The 20,625-nt window shown below is 47.9% G+C and overlaps 1 protein-coding gene and 1 long non-coding RNA gene across 12 annotated transcripts; both read left to right on the plus strand.

Annotated features, from left to right (window-relative positions):
• Window positions 1-4,964: 4,964 nt before the first annotated feature.
• On the plus strand, window positions 4,965-7,065 carry LOC120641772. Its single transcript, XR_005662383.1, has 3 exons — window positions 4,965-6,214; window positions 6,650-6,728; window positions 6,805-7,065. It is a non-coding gene; the product is annotated as an uncharacterized LOC120641772 (long non-coding RNA).
• A 3,746-nt stretch (window positions 7,066-10,811) lies between these two features.
• Window positions 10,812-19,281, plus strand: LOC120641773 (APO protein 1, chloroplastic-like). 11 transcript variants are annotated; one of them, XR_005662391.1, is made up of 6 exons: window positions 10,812-11,068; window positions 11,280-11,380; window positions 11,473-11,535; window positions 13,935-14,293; window positions 14,430-15,484; window positions 15,581-16,065. XR_005662391.1 is itself a non-coding variant. In XM_039918008.1 (5 exons), the coding sequence occupies exons 3-5, from the start codon at window positions 18,081-18,083 to the stop codon at window positions 19,082-19,084; spliced, it is 807 nt and encodes a 268-aa protein (XP_039773942.1). In that variant the 5' UTR covers window positions 11,670-14,293; window positions 14,430-15,484; window positions 15,581-18,080; the 3' UTR covers window positions 19,085-19,281. The 11 variants fall into 11 exon arrangements, 2 of the variants coding, with proteins under 2 accessions (XP_039773942.1, XP_039773940.1); XR_005662386.1 differs by having other exon boundaries at window positions 10,857-11,068; window positions 13,930-14,293; XR_005662392.1 differs by lacking the exon at window positions 10,812-11,068 and having other exon boundaries at window positions 11,120-11,380.
• Window positions 19,282-20,625: the final 1,344 nt, after the last annotated feature.

The following is a 20,625-nucleotide window of genomic DNA, read 5'->3' on the forward strand; positions in this document are numbered from 1 at the left end:
AGAGCTTCCAAAACTTCTCCCCAATCCTTCCAAGAGCTAAACTTTGTGAGGATTTGAGCTAGGGCTTGGGTGAGAGCAAGATTTGAGTGTGAGCTTGAGCATTTGACTTGTGTGAGCAGTCATTCCCATCTCAAGAGCTCTAGAAGCATCTTCTCCCGCCGATTCGTATTTGTTACTCTTGAAGCTTGCTTCTAGACGGTTAGGCGTCGCCCGTGGAGCGTCCTCTCGTGTGTGTGCGCCCCGGGAAGTTTGTACAACAACATCTCATAGTAAGTGACATTGGGCTAGAGAGGTGATCTCGCCCTTGGGGAGGAGCATAGGGGTTCTTGAGCGTCGTCTCTTGAATCCTTCCTCAACGGAGACGTAGCACCTTTGGGTGTGAATGTGGCAGAACCGCCTAAATTATCCCGGCTCAAGTGCGTAAACCATCACCATAAAGGCAACATTAGCTTAAACGCACTTCAAACGGAACAATTTTTGGTCTGTCGGGTAACGTCCCGATACAACCACCGATTCTCGGATCGAACAAGCATACCCCGCACGAAGGCGAGTCCAGAGATATTACAACCACAATTTTACAACACAGGCATATTAAAGATCACAAACCAGTTCAAAAGATTATTACAAAACCAACTTAAGTAAAACAGTTATACAAAACATAAGTGTAGAATCAGAGTTTAAACAGCGGAAGATAAAACACGATAACTACAACACGTCGCAAAGGTATACCGAGCTAGCCCAAGCCTGGTATCACTCGTCATAGTCATTGCCGGCCGAAGACGTATCCCATTCTACGGACCAGCCAGGAGGCAAAGCGCAAGGATAGGTCAAGCTAGCGATCTGATCCTCAAAACTCATACCTGAAAAAGGGTTTCAACAGCAAGGCTGAGTATTCTAATACTCAGCAAGACTTAACCGACAACGGGTATAAGTAGCCCACCTTAGCTAGACTATGCAAGGCTTTGTAAGGCTCTGGTTTCCTTTGCTGAAAAGCAATAAAGAGTAGGTCCTTACTTTCAAGTTTTAGCTTCAAGATTCTAGTTGATTAACCATTCTATGTAAGCATCTACTAACCAAACATGGTGGAACTTCTAAGCAAGCATCAAGATTAATAAGAATATTGTTGCTCTTATTACTCTGTGTGGCAAAGAGATCAAGCAGTCTCATTTCATCGTGAGAGGCGGACGATTCTGAATCGAAATTCAACCTTGCAAGGACAACCTAGCACACACGTCTGGAACACCGTCGGGTCATTTCCAAACAACCGTTTGCCTTTCTTTCCGGCTCGTGGATAGGAACACTCTCCCCGACTACAGGGCTCCAAGGTCCACCCGTGCCCGGTCCACCCTTGTCCCTAGAAGTCGTGGTGTTGCGCAACATAAAATAAAACCTATCTCTAAGAGAGAGTGTCAGGTATATCCACTCCCCGGTCCAATCGGCTACTAGGCTTGCCGCGTACCATATTTACGGCATGTGACTAGTACTTTCAAAAACTTAACCAGCACTACCACACACCGCGACCTTAGCAAGTTCATCAACACAGACGGGGTATCACATAAGGTCATGATATCGAACACAACCCCGTCCGTAGTCCTTATATTGATAACAGAAAGTAAACAGAAAATTCCTATAAAGCTCGCGAGTGACAGGCAATCACTCGACTTTTACCGGTCCTATAAGCTTAGCAATTATTCGAACTCAAGTCTAGTGTTCAGTACATAGGTTCCTAGGATCATGCATCTAGGGTTTTCAATTCAAATCCTAAGAACTGTAAATGCACAAGTAAGATAATACAGTAAATGAAATTAATTTTGAAGTATAGGTTATGTCCGGGGCTTGCCTTCTCGGTAATTGCTAACTATTTCAGCGCTAGGCTCTTCCGAACTTTGGTTCGGGGCTTCAGTTAGTTCCGCAGTGTTCACTTGAGCTTCGAGATCACCTCCGTCAGACTCCGGAATCAACTCGTACGTCCCGTCTGACAAAGTAGTCGTATCTATATGTAATTAGGGCTGGACGAAAAACTCGTAACTCGCTAGCTCGCTCGACTCGCTCGTTAATGGCTCGGCTCGAGCTCGACTCGTTTTATAATGAGCCAGCTCGTTTTATAACAAGCCAGCTCGTTTTATAACGAGCCAGCTCGAGCTGGCTCGCGAGCCGCTCGCGAGCCATAACGAGCCAGCAAATTTAAATGGGTGCATTGTTAAAGACAAAAAATTCTAATGACTCATATTTGAAGAAAATGAGTGCTGCAATGTTAAACAAATTTGATAAATATTTGGAAGAGAAGAACAATGTCATGGTTATTGCTACAATCCTTGACCCTAAGTTCAAAATGATATATATTCAGTTCTATTTTAGTCAGCTTTATGACTCCTCAAGGTATGAACAAGAGGTTGCTTATATAAAAAATGAGTTAGAATAGTTGTATAAAAAGCAAGAATTGGAACAATGCTGGAAAATGGGTAAGAAGAGCAGCATAAGAAGCAAGAATTGGAACGAGCCAAACGAGCTATAACGAGCCAAACGAGCCATACTCTGTGATGATGTGTGTTCATATTGTCTCTCTACATTGGCTCGCGAGCCAAACGAGCTAGCTCGAGCTCGCTAACGAGCCGAGCCGAGCTAGCCTGCTGGCTCGTTAGTATAACGAGCCGAGCCGAGCCAATATATTAACGAGCCGAGCTATAACGAGGCGAGCCATAACGAGCCGAGCTGGCTTGATATCCAGCCCTATATGTAATGCAAGAACAACATTATAAACAACATGGGCAATCGTTTATAGAGTAGTTAAATAACAAATTTAACTACACAAGGCATCATGATCAACAGCACAAAAGAAGTTAACTAACTTCATAAAATGAGTGGTGGTGATTTCCTATACAATTAAGTCATGATTTGTAAATAAATCAACAACTCAAAGTACAAATAGTAATAAAATCTACCAAAATTACACTAAACAGAACATGAACAAAGTAATCTACCCTACAAAAATCATATGAAGACATGTAACCATTTAATCACAATAAAACATTTATGCAGGCAACACCTAGCACAAGCTTGAATTATACAGACTAAAATATAGCAAAGTAGAAGCTCAAAAATTAACAGGAGATCTACACAGGTAAGATCTATCTACTGTGAATTTTTTTATGATTTTATCTACACCGAAATAATTCTGAGAAAATAAATAAAACAGACAACAGATTAGCAAAATTTATATTTTAGCCCCTGATCTAGCCATGAACTAAGGCTCAAACTTCCTGGAAAAGCTAACATACTCCAGAACAACATTCAGGAATATTTTCATGATTTATTAAGAACAGAAACTATTTACCATGAATAAAGTCTATTAAACAAAGATTAAATCAAATAAATAGCTACAACAAAGAACTGATCATGAAATTTTTATAGCAGAGCTAGTGTAACAAGAGTAAACTACCACCAAAATTTCAAAGCAATACAAGCTTTCAAGCATCAGATAAGAAAAAGATTAAAGAACAAGTAGTTATATACCTAGTAACACAAAACAACATCTACAGCAAAAACTTGCAACTAAGGCCTAACATATTCTGGTTCTACTGCATAGAGCTCTTCAAGAGGATTCCAAAACATCAAGATTTGCTATTTTACGAATTTTCTACGAATTGATCTAGAATTTCAAAGTTCACTGAAAATATTACAAAGCAGCCCCTACTGACACTATTCATCTGAGTCTAGACCTATGCAAATAACCCCCTGGGTTTTCTTTCCTTTCAACCCGAGGTCCCTGGGCCGGGTCAGAGAGGGGAGGCGGCGGTTGACCGGCCGTTTCCCGGCGAGGGGCTCACCGGCGGCGAGAGGGGAGGGGTGCGTGAGCTTCACGGGTGCAAGGCGCACCTCTGGGTGGCCTAGGGTTGCGCGGAGGGGCTCGGAAGCGGCGGCTCGGCGGAGCAGGGCGGGTCGGCGGCGGAGGCAAGCGACGGCGAGGGTGCTCCGGTGAGGTTCAGGCGAGGGGAAGTGGCCTGGGAGCTGCGCGAGGTCGAGGCGGTGCTAAAGGTGGGGGCTGTAGGGGTAGAGCGGGTCTGGGGTGGCGGCTCCGCGGCGGGGTGAAGCTCGCCGGCGTTCGGGGTGAGCGGCGGCGGCGTTCTGGGGCGTGGGGTTAGGGAACTGGCGAAAAGAGGAGGGGAATAGAGCGCGGGGCTTCTTGTAGTGCTCAGGCGCGCGAAAGATCGAGAGCTGGGCCTCGGGTTTGGGCTCTCCACGGCGGCGTCGCGGTGGCGGCCGCCGGGGAGGTTCTGGGCTCGGCGGGGGCGCGTGGCGAGGGGTGGGGGCTCCAGCGCGAGGCAACAGGAGGGGGAGGAGCTCGCCGGCGACGCGTGGGAGCCAGCGCACGGCGAATTGATGGCCGGGAAAGCCGGGAAGGCGTCGGCGGGCGGCGCTGTCGGTGGCCGGCGGCGAGAAGCAGAGCAGAGAGGGGGAGATGGTCATAAGGGCGATTTTGCAATTTCCAAAAGTTCCAGGGACCTTTCTGTAAACAAGCAATAACTTTTAAATCAAAGCTCAAATAGAAAAGTGCCCAACATGAAAGTTGTTCAAAATTTCAAGATCTACAACTTTGATGTTGTGCAAAAATTTATTTGGCCAAAGCTTCAAGAGCTAAAATTAAAACTGTTGAAGGGATTTTGAATTCCAGGAAATTTGTCTTTTTCAAAGCAATTTCATTTCAAATGTAGACCTTCAAGCAAAAATTGATGCCATGCAATAAATGCACTGAAATTTTGCACAAACACCCTCCACAAAAGCTATATTCAGAAATAACTATATAAAGGACCTTGCATAAAATCATAATTACACATATACCCTTTCATAATTACAAAAAGATCCTTTTTAAGTAATTCTAGCACATGATGCAAAACCAACCTACACCATTACTGTGCAGACACTTATTTAATTACTGTGCAAACACCCGGGGTGTTACAGTGAACTTCGGGAAACAAATCGAGTGTCTCATGTTCTTATTGTTTATATCTCGTTCTTGTTGACCTTGAACTCGTTTTGTCCCGATCTACTTTTGTGGAGTGTTCCTTTGTGCTAGACCACTTGCAGGTTACTCTAGGAACTACTGGTGAACTTTTGATTCAAACACTTTTCCCAGGTTCTCCTTGAAACTTGTAATTCGTTCAAATTCTTACTCTCGTCGGAAGTTCCTTCACAGTGTAGGAAGTTTCGTTCCTCGGAACTCCCTTCACAGGGTCGGAAGTTCCGACAGACTAATCCGCTGCGAAGAATTTTTCAGGTTTTTCACAGGTTCGCCTATTCACCCCCCCTCCTCTAGGCATCACCAAGATCCTTTCAACATTGAATAAAAAGAGTTTTCTTTACTTGCAAAACTTGTTAGTATCACTATAGAGATTTTCCTTCTATGTTCCTGTTCTTGAATCAGCTGGACTGAATGGACAAATGAGAAGGCTTTGGCTAATATATTAGTGAAAATATTTTCTCTCTCGAAAAATGTCACAATAATGTTTGGCAAGGTAGGGCGGGTGCATTCTCTTATGGGAGTATGATAGTCTCATGGCACCTTTTATTTCAGCAAGCCAATATATACAACGCATCCTATCCCAGGCTCCTCTCTGTCCTCGACGCCCTGTCAGTACTTATTTCAAGAACTTGAGATGGCATATGCCAGTTTCAAATTAGATTACTTTGGTTCAGAGTTATGAAAAGTTGCTATAAATCTCAATTTTAGTTTTTTGTTAATTCTGTTTTCATATCTGTTCTCTTGAACACTTGTTTGGCACCTACATTGAGTCTGATCCAATAAAAATTGTTGTTCAGGGCTTGCATAGGTTCAAGTTCAATTTCTTGTTATTTCTATTTTCATATCTGTTCTCTAGAACAGTTGTTTGGCATCTACATTGAGTCTGATCCAATCAAAGATTGCTGTTCAGGGCTTCCATAGGTTCAAGAAAGAAAATTGCAATCTCATCATTGTGGGTGGAAAGCACAAACAAGAAGCAACACTCTACAATGAAATGTGGCAAGATTCAGAAGCAATAATATGTGCACTTGAAATTTGCAGTTCTGGCTTTCAACAATTCTGCTAAATTTCACTACAAATCTTATGGACAGTAGTATTGGCCAGGCTGCATTTCATCAGGCATGAGCCTTTAAACCAAGTATTCTATTGGCGATGTGATTATTACAAAAATGGATGGTCACCCTAAAAGCTTTGGTACTCTTTTAACTCTTTATACTAAGGATGTTTGTATTGACAATATGATCTTCCCTTCCCTATATTTTGTAACGACCCGACGCGCACTTCTGCCCGTATGTGGCGTGAAACCGCGAGAGTCGACCCAGGGTAATGGCTAAGATCTACTCTGCACGTTGAGTAAATCACACCAGCTAAAATAACTCTCTTGCGCTTTCGTCCTCGCTTCGCGCAAAAAATTGCAACCGGAGTTATTCAACTACCCTGGGCCTGGTATTTAAGCTGGCTCGTCCCTCTCTCAACTTACAGTCTGGGACTATACGCCCGTCGCTACAGTATTTTTCGGCGCTACAGTAGCCGAGCTACAGTATCCGGGATTCGGCCCGGCCCATCTGGCCCGTTCTGTTACATATTTCAAGCAATTGGTGATTGCTAATCTGCATTTGTAATTTACAGCCCATGTGCAATACAGTTCATCAACCCTATCAGCAAATGGCTTAGTTCTACAGAAAATTCTCTCCATAGACAGCGCAGGGTAAGAATATGTTCAAAACATCTGGGTGCATAGAAACAATGAGCTGTTGCTTACAAATTGTTATTTGGTTGTGCAGAAACTTACGAGAATGGCTGATGGGCAGGACTTTAAGTGACCGACAGAGGGGGGTTTGATTATTACAATCATTTGATGAGTATTGTTGGCAATCCCTTTGCTTTCTCTTGGGTTGTATTCTTAGGAAAAGATTGTGATTAGAATAATTTTTTTGCATTGGTTACTAATTATGCAAATTAAGTTCACAAGTAATGGACCGCATATATATGTGCGACATTTTTATTTCGAAAAATAATGGTTGATATCGCGTATTCTATCTTTATTTTGTATTCTGAACATCTAATGATCTATTAGTATCTAACAAGACATGTTAGTATCCGTAGCGTTAGCACGGGCACACTTATTAACTCATAAGAATATTTTACTCACATTCTTTTCCTTAATAATAGAGGGGGAATTAGGAAAGACCGATGTTGGATGTGTTTGTGTAATCAACATAATAATTTTGTTCTTTGTGTAGAACATATGTTTCTCAGTTTAGACTATGCATCATATGTTGTTTAATGTACGTCTAAAATTTATCCGTGGCGTTAGCACGAGCACTTTACTAGTATAATTAAGGGACGTGATCTCTTCTCCTTTTTCCGTTCGGACGTTTCCTGCTGCTGCTGCTTCGGGTTCTTCGGTTACCACGCTTTCGAACTGCTCCACTGTAATGTTCGTATGCTGTGAGCTTCTGCACAAGGTGCGCCAGAGATGTGAACTCCAACTGAAAAGCCGCATCCTTGATCGGCTTAGCAAGTCCCAGGACAGCCAGATCGACTGCCTCCTTTTCTGTGATGCGCGACGAGTAGCATCGGTTCTTGACCTCCCTGAAGCGTTGTATGTACTCTGACACAGTCTCTCCTCGCTTCTGCCTGACTTGGGCGAGGTCGGCAATTCCAGCTTCAGCAGCCTCCGAGTGGTACTGGGTATGGAATTGATCTTCGAGCTGCCTCCAAGTTCGGATCGAATCTGGAGCCAGTGATGCATACCATCCAAACACTGGGCCTGTAAGGGATTGGCCGAAGAACCGGACCCTCAACGGATCCGACACTGAGATCATCCCAAGCTGCGTTAAGTATCGGCTCACATGCTCGATAGAACTGGCTCCCTCTGACCCGTTGAACTTGGTGAACTCAGGAAGCCCGATACTTGGGTGGCAGTGGGATCAAGTCATAATCACTTGGATACGGCTTGGAATAGCCGATCGCTTTCCTCTTGGGCAGGATGCCGAACTGGTCTCTCAGTATTGCACTGACCTGCTCCACACTAAGAACTCCTGGGGCCGATGGCTCAGCACTCGGCCCAGTAGCGTACTTTGCCAGCCACGCTTGTTTCTCCGCGTCTGCTCCAGAAGCTCCTGGGTTTACCATCTGCACCGAGCGTGTTGGATTGACGCTGTCAGGGATGTAGGCGCACGTGTAGCCGTGCGGAATCTCCTTGGGTGGCTCGGTGAGGAATTGGTCTTCTCCAGGATCACCGCCGATCTTGTGGACGACGTAGATCGGCGAATTTTGTGGTTTTGGAGCCGCAAACGAGAAAGGCAATACCGGTCTAGAATGCAGTGCAGCTTCCTCTGTGTGACTCCCTAGCGTTGGCCCCGATGGAGAGTACTGGTTCTTGATTATCTCCTGGATGACGCGATGCGCCATACGCTCGAGTTCGTTCATCAGGCTCTGAGAGTGCCGATGAAGCGCATGGGCCACCATGTAGTTCATCTCCTGGCGCAGAGCTCTGGTGCGCTCTTCCGATGGCACAGACAGATCTACATTGTCGAGAGCGCCTTCTGGTGAGAACCCCTTCCATCTGATGCCATGGTTGCGGGTCCTCTCAAAAGAGCCGATGAGATCGGCTTCCAGCAGAGCTTTAATCTCATCATACTTCTTCTTGTGTTCAGGAGAGAGCTCTTCATACGTGACGGGCCTGGGAGCGGGTTCTTGATCTTGAGCTCCAGTCATTGTTGCAGTGGACGTTGTTGCCGAGAAGGGTCCCACCGGGCGTGCCAGAATGTGTTGTCGGTCGAAACCCACCGGCGAGCAGCGACAGGCAACACGAAGAGCCGGGAGGTCGCCGGGGCGCTGGCAGGCACTGCTCCCTCGTTGACGGCCCGCAATTCCATCACGCGCCCGGAGATTCTATGAAAAGCCGGGCGTGCCACCTGACCTATACCCGGTCAGGAAGGTGCGAACGTGCTCCGAACAGTTTCCTGCATACAAAGACACGTGTAAACATAAGTCCGAGCCATGGTCAGCTCCCCGGCACGACTCTTGCATCGGCTTTAAAGAGCCGATCGAGTCCCGGTGTCAGATGGGATCTATTTGCATCAGGATGTTAATGAATAAAGCAAATAACTGTAAAGCTGCTTCAATTAAATCTAATCAATCTAATCCACGATGGTAACAGCTTCACTGCTAGATCGGAACATCCTACACGTGACTGGGCCTAATGAACGTAACAGACAACTAAACCATAACCCAAAACAGTGGCCTAAGAACTAGCAAGAGCCGATTCCCGGAACAATCCCTATCAAGGCTAAGATAAAGCATCTACTACACCACCGGATCATCCAATCCGTTTGTAAGGCCTAACCTAGCAGATATTACGCCAACTCTTAGAGATAAGAGCAAACCATAATAGATTAGATCTACTAGACATAAAAGAAGCAGGGTGTTGCCTCTGTGCAACTAATTCTATGCGACAAGAACTAGCATAAGATTGAAACGTGATTGCACAGAGACAACATGATATTCGTAGATGATAAGCAACGAAGCACAACAGATCTACTAAAAGCCATGCTACGAACATCAGGATAACTAGCATTACTCGCCATCAAAAATAATTCAGTACGAGTAATACAAATGTAAAAGCAAGAACAACGCTGCCCTGATCGCAAGAAGCAATCAGGGCAGCATGGCGCTTACTTGGATGAAATCCTAGAATTAGGGGTGGCGATGCGCCGAGAGTTGTTGTTTGCGAGACGTGATGATGCTCTCCTTCATGAATAACAAAGGGTACATATTTATAGTCCGGAGACTTGGGAAAGAATCTAAACTAATATTGTCCCGATTGGACTCTATCTCTAATCTTAAACTAAATCTAAGGATACATGGCCCATGTAGCCCAGATGCTCACGCAGGAGCCGATTTACAAGCCTTCTTAATCTTCTGCTTTAAGCTTATCTTGCTTTCGGCCCATAAATTAATCTGTTAATTTATGGCGATAACAGGTAGGCCTACCCATCGCTCGGCAGGGGGGGCAGGCCCTCCCGCAGGTTAAACCTTGCCTGTCAGTGCAGCAGTGCGGCATTAGATGTGGTTTTAAATATTTTGGATAGAAATAAAAAACGTTAGTAAAGTAGATGAATATGAAAAGTATAACTTAGCAATTCATACACATACGCAACTGAGAACGAAATAGGTGATGCATGAGAACGAAATAAGTATAACATGACGACATGTTTATAACAAAAATACAGAAACAACTAGAAGCACCTCCTAACCACCCCGGCCATGTCGACCTCTTTTACGCTGTGCGAGGACGTGGTCTGTAGGATATGTGTGTCGGTCTGGAGGCCCTACGTCTCTACCTGGACGTCCGGTGGCCACATGTGTCTGGAAGGTAGGATCAGCCTGCTGGTTAGGTGTAGAAAATAACCGACTCCAATCTTCGAAGTTCGCCTCCAAAGTATCTTGTGTGGCCCCTATGCAGTAGCAAGTTTGCCTCCAAGTTCGAAGTTCAACCTTTTATGTAGAGGGGGGGCCTGCCGCCCCCTTGCCGGGCGGCGGGTAGGCCTACCGCCCCGCCACCGGGGGCAGGCTCCCCCTAGGGGCCAAAATGCGAATAAAAATAAATTATATTTACATTCAGGTCTCTACCGCCCGGCAGCAGGGCGGCAAGGGGCCGGCCGCCCCCGCAGCCGGACGGTAAGGGTACAAAATTGTAAATTATGAAACCGAAAATATATTTCTGTAAAAAACGATTTTGAAAAATATATAAAAAAACGCTCCGTCCGAGTGCTGCTTCTTCCTCTTGCGCTGCGACACGACGAGACTCGAGAGCAAGCAGGTTCACCTCATCTCGAGTTCACCTCGCCGGGCGCCGGGCAGCCCGGTCCTCGTCGTGCCCTCCTCCCCGTTCCCTCGCCATCGCCAAAAGGAAATCCCTCTCGGCCTCGCTGCCGCGCAGACCGTCCCCAAGCCTCCTCCCCACCTCCAACCCTCTACCAGCTCAGCTGGGAGCGCAGACCCGTCCAGACTGGATTTGATTTCTTTGGTTGCTTGCTGGTAAGAATTCGTAGCTTTATTGCTTGCGTGGGTTGTGCCGAGAGTTAGCTTGGTTCGGTCCGTCTCCATTTCCTTTGCTTCGTCCTCGAGCAATGGTGTCGGAAGCCTATCGATTCAATGCCTGAATCCAATCCCCCCATGCCATGGCATGTTACAAACGATAATTCCGCCTTTGCACCGTTTGGCTAACAATTCTATTTCTCCTTAACAGGTAGCTAAACCTGCGCCTATGCATTGAACGCAAGGGGGATTCGTTCTTCAGCGAAGAATCTTGGATGCGTGCTTGAGCTGTTGCCATGGAGATAATTAACAGTAAGCCCAATTACCTTCTCAGCGTTTTAGTTATGGCATTTGAAATCCTTTATTGGCAGCTTCTTACGTTTACTTTTGGATCATTGGTTCAGGTGTTTCCTTTATCTCGATTGGCGTCGGCACTCGGCAGAACCAGAATAAACAAGGCAGTGAAGGTACTGTCTTCATGCTCTGGCCTTTTGCAGTTCGTTCATTCAGTACTTCAGTTGTGATTATGTTGCCTGAAGGAAACTGCATGTATAGTTTAGGCCATTCAGCACAAAGTGTGCCATCTAGTCTTTCTAGGTGATAGAAAAAGGGATGCTAATTTATTTTCATATAATTATGCTGATCGAAGAAAACAAAACTGAAACTGCATACGAGTACATAGGTTAGGCCATTCAGCACAAAGTTGCCATCCAGTCTTTGTAGGTGATCAAAAGGGAAGTTGATTTATTTGTTTGTAGAGTCAGAAATACTTTGTCAGTAGTACCTGCCATATACAGTTTGGCATCAGTTGAATGCGTGCTAATCTTACTTGTTTATTTAACCGGCCGTTTAGTTACAAAAGGCGTACGTGCGGCCATCAGTGATGAGAGGAGAGCAGACTGCAGAGAGAGTGGCCGGCATCGTGGTCACAGCGAGAGCGCGACGAGGATGGCCTGGCGGCAGCGGGCGCGCGCCGTCTCGACGCGCTCCCTGACGGTCTCCTCCTTGACGGCGGCCCTGACCATCTCGACGTCCATCTCCACGAGGCGGAGGACGCGGAAGAGCTCCGTGACGACGCGCTCCTCGACGCCGCCCTCGGCCACCAGGATCTCCGCCTCCTCCCGGGCGCGCTCCGTCACCACGCCCGCCACGGTGCCCAGCAGCTGCCCGGACCCGTACCGGCCGCGCGCCATCAGGCCCTCCAGCTTCTCCAGGAAGTCGGCGACGGCCCACCCGCGGGGCTTCTCCAGGGGCAGCTCCTTGGTGCGCTTCCACCCGATCTCGTAGTTGGGCGGCTCCTCCTGCGTCAGCGCCGTCCGCCGCCGCCGGTCCGGGGAGATGGCGGACGGCACCCGCCGGGCCACCGCGAAGGAGGTGGTCGCCGCCGCCGCCGCCGGGGTCTCCTCGTCGGGGATGCTGTTGGGGTTGGCGTTCGCCTCGTCCGGAGTGGCCGCGCCGTTGATGGCCTCCTCTTGGCTGGGTTTCGGCGTGGAGGTTGTTGCCGGTTTGGGCGCGGCGGTGCAGCGAACGGTGGTGGTGCTGATGGCGGGAGCAGCGGGGAGGTGAGGCCTGCGGGCGGAGAGGAAGGGTTTGGGGGGCAGTAGGGGCCGGAGGAAGGAGGTCGCCATGGCGAACTGAAGTGGATGGATGGCTGTGGGATTTTTTAGGGAGGCGACAGATAAAGATAGGCTTGGAGATAAGAAGCTTGTTTTATCGTGCGGCGTCAGATGCCTCTCACCGCCTCCTGTCTTTGGCCGAAAAGCACAAGTCCGCCTCCCGTTCGTATTCCACCATCGTCTTCCACCTTTACTCCACCGCTTCTCGCCGCCTCCTCGATCGACCTCAGCTCGCCCTTCTGCAATTCCTTCCACCATGGCATCATTCTTCTTCGTCCTACCGGATCTAAGATCTTCTTTCCTTCCGCGCCACCTCTCCCGTGAGTGCCGGCAGTGGCTCATTTCCTACCCCCCTCTCCATTGCATGAAGACAGTGAAGGTACTGTCTTCATGCTCTGGCCTTTTGCAGGCAGTTCATTCAGTACTTCAGTTGTGATTATGTTGCCTGAAGAAAACAAAATTGAAATTACATGTATGGTTTAGGCCATTCAGCACAAAGTGTGCCATCTATTCTTTCTAGGTGATAGAAAAAGGGAAGTTAATTTATTTTCATATAATTATGTTCATTGAAGAAAAGAAAACTGAAAGTGCATATATAGGTTAGGCCATTCAGCACAAAGTTGCCATCCAGTTCCAGTTTTCTAGGTGATCAAAAGGGAAGTTGATTTATTTGTTTGTAGAGTCCATTGCAGAGAAATACTTTGTCAGTACCTGCCATATACAGTTTGGCATCAGTTGTCTGCCCCTGATCTTCATTACTGTTAATTATGGAGTCTGCTGAAGGATCGGTTGTTTTCTTCTTGAACGCTCTATCCAAACGGGGTAGGAACATTTTCCATTGTTGTTGTCGTCTTACATGTTCGCACTTGTTGCAGTGTCATTTTGACGACACTAGTGATTTTGCTTTACTAGTCACCCATTCAGATTGCACTATACTACACATAGCAGATAGTATGCACAAACATTTTATCATTCATCTGCTGTCCTTGGGGTTTCGAAATTCGAACTGTCTCAACATATAGAGAAAATACCTTCAGTACAACTGACCAGTTGGAAAACCCCAATACAATTTCAGACTAGCAGCTCGAACACATTAGTATGACCTATGGAGATGGTTGGTACTGAATGCTACATGATCAGAAAATTCTTAGCATCTGTTCATTTTCGTGCCGAAACCGGTTTGTGGAGAAGTACTGTAGTATGCAAAAAGAAGGCCAATTTACACTTGTCTGTTTTGTTTACAAGTTCAGGTAGGATCTCAACCACAACGAGTTGGCTGGAAGCTGACAAGGACATGCTGTGAGTACTCTCCCAATACTTATAGGAGGCAAGCAAAGTATGAGCAACAACCACAGAATGTTGATCTTCCAGAATTACAACCAAAAAACAAAAAGAAACCCTTTCCTGTTCCAATTAAAAAGATGTTGCAAGATTCTCGGCGAGATAAGAGGCTTGCACAAATGCGGATAGAGAAGCCTCTTGAAGCCCCAAAGAATGGTTTACTTGTGCCGGAGCTTGTTCCTGTTGCATATGACGTCCTTGATAACTGGAAAGTGCTCATCAGAGGACTCTCTCAACTTCTGAATGTTGTTACAGTTTATGGTTGCAGGTAACCAAAACAAATACTTATGTGTGTGAGCAGTTTTATCTGTAGATGCTCTTACGTAGGCATACATGAAATCAGCATTATCCAAAATGATTTGTCAAGAATCCTGAACTTTTTTTGTTGGTTGGTGATTTTGCAGAAAGTGCCCTCAAGTCCATGTTGGTCTGGTTGGCCACCAGATCCAAGACTGCTATGGCTCAGGAAGCCAGCGTCGGAACAGTCATCACTCTTGGGCTAGAGGTTCCATCAATGATGTTCTCATCCCGATTGAGTCTTACCATCTTTTTGATCCATTTGGACGGAGAGTCAAGCATGAGACCAGGTTTGATTATGACAGGATTCCGGCAATAGTTGAACTATGTATTCAGGCTGGCATTGACTTACCGCAATATCCCTCAAGGCGACGGACTTCTCCTGTCAGAATGATAGGCAAGAAGGTGATTAGCCGTGGCGAGTTTGTTGATGAGCCCAAGCCACACCGGTCAGAAGACTGCGTGTCTCTGCTTGCTGAGCTTGACACATTCAGCAACCAACAGGGCCAGTCACCTTCACCATCCAATGGGAAAGAGCTTGCAGAGAGGACACTGAAAGCATACCTCAATGTCAGGCGAGGCGTCGAACAGCTGATGAGCAAGTACACTGTGAAAGCATGTGGTTACTGCTCTGAGGTCCATGTTGGTCCATGGGGCCACAATGTCAAGCTCTGCGGGGCTTTCAAGCACCAGTGGCGGGATGGCAAGCACGGGTGGCAGGACGCAGTGATCGACGAGGTCATCCCGCCTAACTACGTGTGGCATGTCCCTGACCCCAGTGGCCCTCCTCTCAGATCCTCTCTCAGGAGTTTCTATGGCAAAGCTCCCGCTGTTGTAGAGCTGTGTGTGCAGGCCGGAGCTGCAATACCAGACGATTATAGGCCAATGATGAGGACTGACATTGTCATTCCAGACTCTGACGAAGCTCGGTGGGCTGCATGAGAAGAACGTTCTACTTCTACCAGCAACAGAGTACATTTGAACCAAAGATGCCGTTTTCCAGGCATGTTCTGGTAGTTGGGGCTGTTGATACTGTAACCGTAAAGTTCAAGGAGCAGAAAATGCAGTCTGTATAACATAAGTTGGCGAGTATCATAGCTAAATCATGGTCGATCAGAATTTTAAATTGATCCGAGGACCTGGTTTAAGTATTCGTTGAAAGGTGATCCCTGAATATCCTGTATCCCTTACCATTGCCTTTTCAGCGATTCTATTCTATTCATTTCTCTAATGAGCCATTGGACTGCTACTTTTGTAGGTTTAGCGCATGAACCGAAGACACACGGGAACAACCCTGATTGCCTGAAAGTGAAAAAGGGTGGCCTCTGCAACATGTATGATGTCCATACCACCTTGTTTAATGGCCACAGCTAGCTTTATTCCTGTCTATGCTAGACTGTGAGGCACTTAGAATGCCTCAGGCGTTATCATACAGATGGCCTCCCGTTTCTCTGCTGGTAGCAGGGTACCATGCTTAATTGTGAGCAAGTGCTTTGGATTAAACTAATCGCCAGCGGTTTGTTTGGGTATTTGTGCGCCTGGTTGTAATTAATCATGGCCTAAAAGGCTGTGAGCTTGTGCCCGTCCCCAGATCGACACTTTGGGCGTATGGCTACATGTACAGTCCTACCAGATCGTCGGCATATTGTGTTCTCCTTTTTGCTGTATACTACTACTTTGTAACATGCATGTAGATTGTAGAGGATACTTATTCAGTGCAGTTCACTAATTGTGCTTACGAAATGTTTTGAGCTGTTTAAAAAAAAAAGATGCATCCCTGCGTAACCAGTTCTGTGATAACCAGCAGATATCCTAGAGGCTAGAGCACTTGCAGTGCACTTATGTGATCAAGCTTGTCAGCTGGCCCTCCTTTTCCTCCGTCGATCCGCCAGCCCCCTCCCCTCCGGCGGCCCGCGGGGCGTCGGAGCGGCGAGGGGAGTCCGGCCCCTCGGCGGGAGGACCTTGTATAGCCGTAGATGTACATCTTCGTGCTAGTGTGTCCCGGCGATGGCTCCTTGGTCGCCGTCTAGGGTTAGGTCTCCTGTTGGTCATCTTCGGCGGCGGCGGCGGCGGCGGCGGCGAGGTCGGCGCTCCTTCCGACGATGGGCACTGGGCTTTGGTTCCCCTTGCTGAGGTCGACTTCGGCTTCTTGGTGAGGTGGATTTTGCTCCTCCTCTTGCTCTCCGCTGACGGTGGCGACGACGCCGTCCCCGGAGTGCTTGATGTGAGGGTTAGCTCGCCGCTGACCTTAGAGGTGGAGCTTTTGGGTTTTCTTCCTTCGCTTCTGGTGGTCTGGCCGGATTTGTGGGTGCCGTGCTCTGGGTCATCGATGGCAACGGGTGTGTGGGTGGCCGGACTTCGTAGCTTGACGGCCGATGTTCTCGTATCGCGGATTTCTTGCGGCTTTCCAATGTGTGGAGTCGGCTTCTTGGTCCGAAAGGAGGTGGATGCTGGAGGATTGATGATCTGGCGCACGTTGTCAAGGTTCGGTGAGAAGTACTGGAAGATGGGAAGAGATGTGTTCTCCTTTGTTCTGGCAGAGGATGGACCGGATTCCTCTTACTTGGGGCTCTTTTCCGGGTTGATGACGATGTCACCAGCTGCGGATTTACTTCGGAGCACTGATTTTTTCAGTGGTGCCGATTACTCTCTCTTCCAAGATCTTGATGGCGACGGCCAATGCACGCCAGAGGAGAGATGGATTGCGGCTGCAAGCTGGAGGTCCCTGTCGATTTCTTGGTTGAGTTCTTGTCTCAGGCGACGTGCTTCTTCTCCATCTCCGGTGGATCCAGTGGGAGTGCGCTGCCTGGGAGATGCAGAGCAAAGGACCTTTGTTTCAAATTTGATTTTCTTTAGGGTCTTGTTTGCTTGTTTTCTTTTCTGGAGGATTAGTGCTTAGGACTTGTTTGTAATTTATAATTCCTCCAGGGAGATGGTTGTAAGGGCCACGGTCTTCTAATATACGGGATCCAGTCCCTTCGCAAAAAAAAAAGCTTGTCAGCTAGCCTTGAACTAATCTTTCAAGCTTTGTGCAACTTTCATTCTAGAGTAATTTCAAAAAAAAACTTCATTATCAATCTATGATTGAAATTGTATAAAATGGATGGTAGCTTTTGACTTGTATATGATTTGGATGATGAGAAATAGAGCCATGTAGACCAATTGTACGGTGAGAGATACGGCACTATCCTGAGTAACAAATTCTATGATGAACTGCAGATATCCTTGACCCTTTTCAATTACGACTACTGTAAACAAATATGTCAGCTAGGACTGAAGCTTGACTGCTTTAGAAATATGTGCATCTTACAACAGTTTTGAAGAGCATATAGGGATTCAGAGAAGAACATTCGCGGCACATCATCATTAGAGCTCGTATCATTATTATTTTGCTGGCCAAAGAATCTGTCGTCACATAACAGCCGATGAATCTATGATGCTGGCGCAAACATAGAAAAAAAAGGAGTGGGCCTCTGCACTGCAAGTACACGAGTTTGAGTTGTCCCGGTATATACCTCGTCTCCCTTGCCCTAGGGCGATTAGAATACCGCGAGTAAATACAGCTCGGAATCAAGCAACGGACCGTGGGCGTTTGGGAATCTAATGGTCCAGTTGCGAAAGCTGCCGATGTGGCTGTGTATAAATACGCGGCAGCAACGGCAGTGCTAGGCATCAGCACTCGGGAGCTGTCAGCGCTGATCGGCTCCCAATCAGAGCCAGCCTCTCCGGCGAGCTCCTGCGCCGTAGTCATCATCGCCATGGCTAGGGAAGAAGAGCTCAAGGTACCGGAGCTTGCTCAACGCACGCGTCCATTGATCCACTGCTTGTGTAGTTGCGTTGTGTTGCATTGGCTGACATGGCTCGGTGGAATCGTCGTGCAGAGGATTGATCTGAAGGTGAACGTGAGCTGCTGCGATGGGTGCAGGAGGAAGGTGATGAAGGCCATGAGCTTGAAAGGTCAAGATCGTTAGCTCTGTGTGTCATGTCTCTGGTGCATTTGGGTTCTGCTCTGTTTCCAAGAGACATGGTGCTGACGTGTGTGTCCACGCGTGCAGGCGTGCTGAGGACGGAGATCCAGCCGTCGCACGACAGGGTGACGATCGTCGGCGATGTGGACGCCAAGGTCCTCGTCAAGAAGCTGTCCAAGGTCGGCAAGATCGCCGAGGTGCTGCCGCCGCCGCCACCGCCCTCCGAAAACGGCAAGAGGCGCGAGGAGGGCGGCGCAAAGGACGACGGCGACAGGCTGGCGCCGGCGGAGGAGAAGAAGAGCAGCAAGATTAAGGATGACGGCAAGGGCACGGGGGGCGACAAGGCCGCGGCGTGCAAGGAGGAGGAATGCAAGAAGTGCACGCAGAAAGCCGCGCGCGCCTGCGACGCCGATGGCGGCAGCGGCGACCACGCGGCCGGCGGGAAGGCGGCGGCGGCGTCCAAGGACGCCGACGCGAACGCCAAGGGCGGCGAGGGAGGAGGACGCGACGCCCACGGCTTCGGCGGCAAAGGGTCGGCGCTGGCGCGGCAGGTGCAGGTGCAGCAGCACTACCACCGCGCGGAGCCGGCGATGGTGGTGCCGGTGCACGTGCCGGCGTACTACCCGCCGGCCCCTGCGCCGTACTACGGCGGCTACTACTCGATGCCGCCGCCGCCGCCGCCCATGGTCATGCCGGTGCCGATGGGTGTTCCACGGCAGCTCCGGCCGCAGCCCTCCCGCTTCGACGAGGATTTCTTCAACGACGACAACACGGTCGACTGCCGCGTCATGTGAAGCAATCAACATGGCCGACCCGGCCAGCGCCATGGACGCCACCCTCAGCGCCGTTCCCGACCGCCCCGTAGCTTCATTCCTTACCGTGTCATTTTCCCCCCGAGCAGATGGCATCGATGGCGATGCGTCTGGCGCGCGTGCGCAGTGTAACAACTGTAACCAACCCAAGAATCAAACGAATTCTTTTTTCTCCGTTCTCCGAACATATACTGATCGAAGAAGAAGAAGAATGCCGTCGCTGTCGGGGGCCCTGTCGCGCGATTCCGCCACTGTTTCGCGGCGTCCCATCGCCAACGAATCGCCGCCGCTCGGGTACACCAAGGAAACGGCCGAAACTAAAGCTAAAGAAGAAAGCAACGGGTGGAGTAGCTAGCTGGGTAGTAGAGGAGTAGCTAGCTGGGTAGTAGAGGAAGAAGCTAAAGAAGAAAGCAACGGAAACTAAAGCCGAGGAATATATGATGGCGCCGCCCGCGGCCCAGCCGAGGCTTTATCGATTCGGCGTCGGGCGGAAACGGCCGCTCGCGGGCCGGCGGTGGGGGTAGGTAGGTAGGTGGCTTTGCTGAGCTCCGTGGCCCGCTCTGCTCGCTGGTCGCCGATTCCAAGGACGACTGGACCGGCCGGCCGGCCGGACCTCCCGTCGCTGAGCTGATCGAGAGGCGAGTGGCGTTGGAGCCGCTGGAACGTTAATCCCAGCGGGGTGCTTTGCTTTGGTCTTGACCCGGCTTTGTTCGTTCAACAAGCTAAGGGAATAATTAAAGACGATGGAGAGGGGCTGATCGAACTGGACCGCACATTACGTTTCACGCGTAAGCGTAATTAGTACATTGGCACAAAAGCAACGAGTGATTAGAGACTCCAAAGTAGCTTCATTGGACCATTGCCACAGGAGGTTTCATGAGAGTTTTATGCACATTAAATAAATATGATATCATATCATCATTTTAGATGTTGTGACGTTAGATTAATGAGGAGAGAGATGAAATAAGTTTCATCTAGATAAAACCATATATGCGTGACTACCAACTCTCGATAAGTTTTAGAATTAAATGTGATAAGAACTTATAAAACAACAAACGTGAAATAATAACGCACCGTGGAATGAGTTTCATCTACGGTTTTGTTGATATGACACTCTTGAAAACAACAAAATGAAACCACCAATTGGAATTGACCTTCGTGCTCCCTCCATTTTAAATTATAGTAATTCTTTTTTCTAGATTCATTGATTTATAATGTTTACTATACACCCAGATATAATATATACATATATATATATATATGAAAAAATTCTTTATAAAATTCTATAAATCTGGAAAAGTCAAAATAACCTGTATTTTAGAATAGACGGAGTATATTGATTATTAGGCTCTATAATAAGACTTTGGAGATCCTATATATTGCTATAAAATCATGAAACAGTAGTACTTTTCCGCACGAGTTTATACATTGTTCATTTATATTTCCGAGATTTAAAAAACCGTAAAGATACTACCGATAACCAATGTTCTGACATAGGAGTATTGTTTTCTACAAGTAGGTTC

This window comes from Panicum virgatum, chromosome 7K, assembly GCF_016808335.1.
Source record: "Panicum virgatum strain AP13 chromosome 7K, P.virgatum_v5, whole genome shotgun sequence".
NCBI classification, from domain to species: domain Eukaryota; kingdom Viridiplantae; phylum Streptophyta; class Magnoliopsida; order Poales; family Poaceae; genus Panicum; species Panicum virgatum.